The sequence below is a fragment of the Plasmodium fragile genome, assembly GCF_000956335.1.
Source record: "Plasmodium fragile strain nilgiri unplaced genomic scaffold supercont1.77, whole genome shotgun sequence".
Classification (NCBI taxonomy): Eukaryota; Apicomplexa; class Aconoidasida; order Haemosporida; family Plasmodiidae; genus Plasmodium; species Plasmodium fragile.
Genome location: NW_012192657.1, coordinates 10,088 through 14,107, shown reverse-complemented (window position 1 = coordinate 14,107; position 4,020 = coordinate 10,088). Strand labels below are relative to the sequence as shown.

The window sequence follows — 4,020 nt, the reverse complement described above, 5'->3', positions numbered from 1 at the left end:
TTTTTTTTTTTTTTTTTTTGTGTGTGTGATTAATTTGTTTTAGTTAATGTAGCTTTTTCCTTTGCGGCCGCGCTTCTTCTCTCACATGCCCAGACGGTCCACTGCTTCTTGTTTATCCAATTGGTGATAAAGGACTCAACCCATTGGTCGTACAGAACACTCTTTTCGTCAGTCCATTCTATCCATGGGTCTAGAATGTTTGTAATAAAAACGTTATCTTTTGTTTTTACCCAGTCAAACCAATCATCCCATTCTTCATTAGTTCTCTCTTTAAATGCTTCATAGTCTCTTTTTTGGAAAATTTGAAATAATTTAGAAGACCATGGTTTTTTTTCGAACTCTTCCCAGTGTTCTTGTTCTTCTCGTTTCCAGTCAGATATTAACCAGTTGATGATTTTGTCTTTTTTCCACTGGATCCATTTCTTCACAAATAATTCATCTAGGTGAGATTGCTTTTCAAAAAACCATTTTTTCCACTCGACATCGAGGTATAGTCTTCCTTCTGCTTTGATCCATTCTCTCCACTGAGTCTCAGTCCAATTTGCTGAACACTCTAGGACATTGGTGTGGAATTCTTTATCCATGTTAGGGTTATAATGTGTCCATTTTGTGTCTATTGATTTTATCCATGTATCCCACTCTTGTTGTTTTTGTTCTACAAATTTTTTTTTTTCATTTTGTAATTCTTCGTTAAATACCTTCCAGTCTTCTTCCAATTTTTCCTTCCAGTCGCACCACTCTTTTCTTTTCCACTCTTCGGTTCTTTCTATGTGTTCTTTTTTATTCTTCGTTTCCTCATCGTCGCATTCGTCTCCAAAAATGTTATCGAGCTCTCCATGCTTTTTACATCGACCGAGGGGGGGGAGGGAGGTGGAGGGTTAGCGTATATTATAATTAACCGTGTATATGCACATGTTAACACTCACAGACGGAAAAAGTACAGATAGGAGGTATTATTGTCCCTTCCTTGGACTTGTAAATTTTTTTTTCTTTTTTTTTTTTTATCTTACCGTAGAAATAGCACCAAGGACAACAGCGGATGTGAGAACAGCCATAATGATACCCGAGGTTATGATCATCTGCTCCTTATTAATATTTAGGAGTTTATCTTTGTACATTGAGGCTATATCCCTAAATGAGTAGGACTTTGGCGCAATGGTGCTGGCAGCTTCTATAACTGGTTCCATAATGACTAAATCTTGGTGAGGATAGGGTTTGGTTTATCTGAAGGAACTGCTCGAAATGAGCGCTTGAGCAATGTAGAAATAAAAGTCCGCTGAAATAGAAACAAGTTCTGTAAGCGTATTCAGAAGGAAATTTTTTCTACAAGGCAAAATTGTACCTATATAATTATTGGACACTTATTTTTAAATTTCTTACTTAGGGTTAAGGGAAAGAAAAATAGAATAGAATAATCGATTCAGAAATGGCCGGTGGCACTAAAGACTTGTTCTTTGTTATGAAATATACGGAACAATAAAAGGAAGAGAATGGGAAAGATATGATGATTTTCCCTTTATTTAAAAAAAAAAAAAAAAATACAGGAAACTTTGGGTAAGAAAAACAGGAGAAAAATACGGAAGAAACGTTCAAGTGGAATGAAATTTTTGTTGTTTTTAAAAAATGTATTTTCTGAAGAATCAATCTATATGGGTGAGAGTTTTATTTTTCTAAAATCGTTCTTACGCGTATATCAATATAAACCATGAGAATTGGAGTAAAAAAAGAAACAAAAAAATATTTTTTAAACAACTTGACGCCAGTACGGTAAAAAATGTAATATGGAGTAATAAAATATTATTTATGGAATTATATTGTATGCTTCTATATATGATGCAATAAAAACATGAATAAAAAACCGTAATAAAATAATAATTGCTCTCTGCATATAGACAAGGGGCTATATATAAATAATAAAAATCATTACATATAAGAATAAAATCGCGAAAATAAGAACACTAGCACCGGCAGACTCATTATATATTTTGTTGTGCTTTATTTTTTTTTTTTGTTCTTCACTAAGAGGCTTATCATTTTAAATTCGTGAAGAGGGCGGAGTACATTGGACAAAAAAAGAGGCCTCGTCACATATAGGATTTATATTTAGATAGCGATTTATAATTTACAGATTTCGGATTTCTGTTTAAAGTATAATTTATAAAATTTTAGAAATGCTGAAAATGGCTCAGAAGCGTATTTTCGTATATGTTACGTGAGCATATTATATAATTATGCCTATAATATAATGCCGCATTATGGAGCGTTGTTGCAAAGAATGGAGAGGGGTACAAAAAAATATAAGGCAGTAGGCATGTGAGTGTACGCGCCTAATAATATGTTGCAGTTATTTTTGTTCCCACTATGCGGGTAGTGAAACAAGACCCTTTAAGGATGATGTGGCGTGGTGTCATCGCTATTTATTTATATGTATTAATACATTTTATTCGTTATATTATTTTGTATTTTTTTTAATGGTCTCATTTAAAAACAATAAATTAATTGCCTATTCTTCGGGCACACAGGAAATAATTAAGTCGTACGATAGGATGGCATTAGAACGAAAACGCAGCCGCAGTTCAAGTGCTAATTTGTTTTTTTTACATGAATGTTGTGTACATGGTAAGAAAAATTATAATTTCTAAGAGTTTTACCTTTTTTAGCAATAGTACAGTTATTACGAAAAGAAGCCACATGTTAGAAGTGAACAAACAAATATAAAAAAAAAAAAAAAAAACATACACGCATAATAAGGTTTATCAGAATTAACCATTTAATGTTTTGTTGTAGGTAATGTAACATTTACTTTGCATAATAAGAAGCGCCAAAGTATACTTGTAACAAAGAGCAGGTACACAAATTTAGCTTTAACAAGCTGAGAAATGCCGATTAAACTATCTTCCATTTAGCAGGGACAATAATATGTATTATTACTTTTTAATACATCAAATGTGTCCTAAAGTGTAATTTACTAAAATAACAATGGAATAGTGTGCTAAAAGGAATATTAGAATTATAAATGGTACTGAGGAGTATTGTGTCTTAGATTAAACAAATAGAAAATGGTATTGTATTGTTTTGTTGTGTATAAACAAATGTGAAAAGAATATACATACATAGTAAAAATACCCATAGAAGGAAAGAAAAAAGAACAAAGGAAAAAAAAGGGTGCAAAAATAAATTTTTTGGAAGGAAAAAGAAGAAAAAAAAACCTTAAGACAACATTTACACATAATTTTAATAATTTATGTACATAGTGAATAAGAAAATTTTAATTTATTTTACTAAATAGGGAACATACAAAACTACATTTATAATAATCTTGTATGATAAAGATGAGGAAAACTTACATGTAGCTTACATATATATGTAGGATATATGCGCGTTATACTCTTGAATACAAAAACAGAATTAATGTGTGTAATTAACTACGTTATTTTTTGGAGGTTCAGGTTGAAGGGTAATTTGTGGGGGCGTTGCAGATTCTAAAAATTTTTTGGGATCGTTGGTTTTACCGTAATGTTTGAACATACGTTTGCATTTCCTGTACTTATGGTAAAAATATGCAGATGTTGTAACAATCAGTGCGGCCAGTATGCTCATACCTACCGTTTGTGAATGAACAGCAAGGATTATGAAAATGACAATCATTACGATAATTGGGGAGGTGATGGTTATTGTATCAAGAATTCTGGTCATGAGTCCAGGTTTTTCTCCACTGTTGCTGCTGGTTTCTGAAGGAAGCACCATTACGTTTAGGATCTCAGTTTCAAACTTTGCATCTGATTGTTTTACAAAATTTTTAATTGCATTAACGAATCTAGCTATTTTCCCTTTAGGTGTCTTTTGAACAATACCACCGTTGTTTGGTTGCATGGGCGATTGTCCACGTGGTAGGCCAACATGAGATTGTACAGGTTGTGCAGGTGGTAGGCCAACATGGGATTGTACAGGTTGTGCAGGTGGTAGGCCAACATGGGATTGTACAGGTTGTGCAGGTGGTAGGCCAACATGGGATTGTAC

At 32.9% G+C, this 4,020-nt stretch overlaps 2 protein-coding genes across 2 annotated transcripts in view; both read right to left on the bottom strand.

Annotated features, from left to right (window-relative positions):
• Nucleotides 1-29: 29 nt before the first annotated feature.
• Nucleotides 30-1,187, bottom strand: AK88_04807 (uncharacterized protein; the record flags this gene model as incomplete). The annotated part of the gene is made up of 2 exons (XM_012482411.1): nucleotides 30-839; nucleotides 1,011-1,187. 2 exons carry the CDS (start codon nucleotides 1,185-1,187, stop codon nucleotides 30-32), a joined length of 987 nt encoding a protein of 328 aa, XP_012337834.1.
• A 2,221-nt stretch (nucleotides 1,188-3,408) lies between these two features.
• AK88_04806 (uncharacterized protein) overlaps nucleotides 3,409-4,020 on the bottom strand; it is a gene marked incomplete at both ends in the record, with an annotated part of 5,813 nt that continues 5,201 nt past the window's right edge. The window contains one exon of the mRNA XM_012482410.1: nucleotides 3,409-3,721. Within this exon, the coding sequence (XP_012337833.1) occupies nucleotides 3,409-3,721 (313 nt within the window). The remainder of the gene's footprint in view (nucleotides 3,722-4,020) is intronic.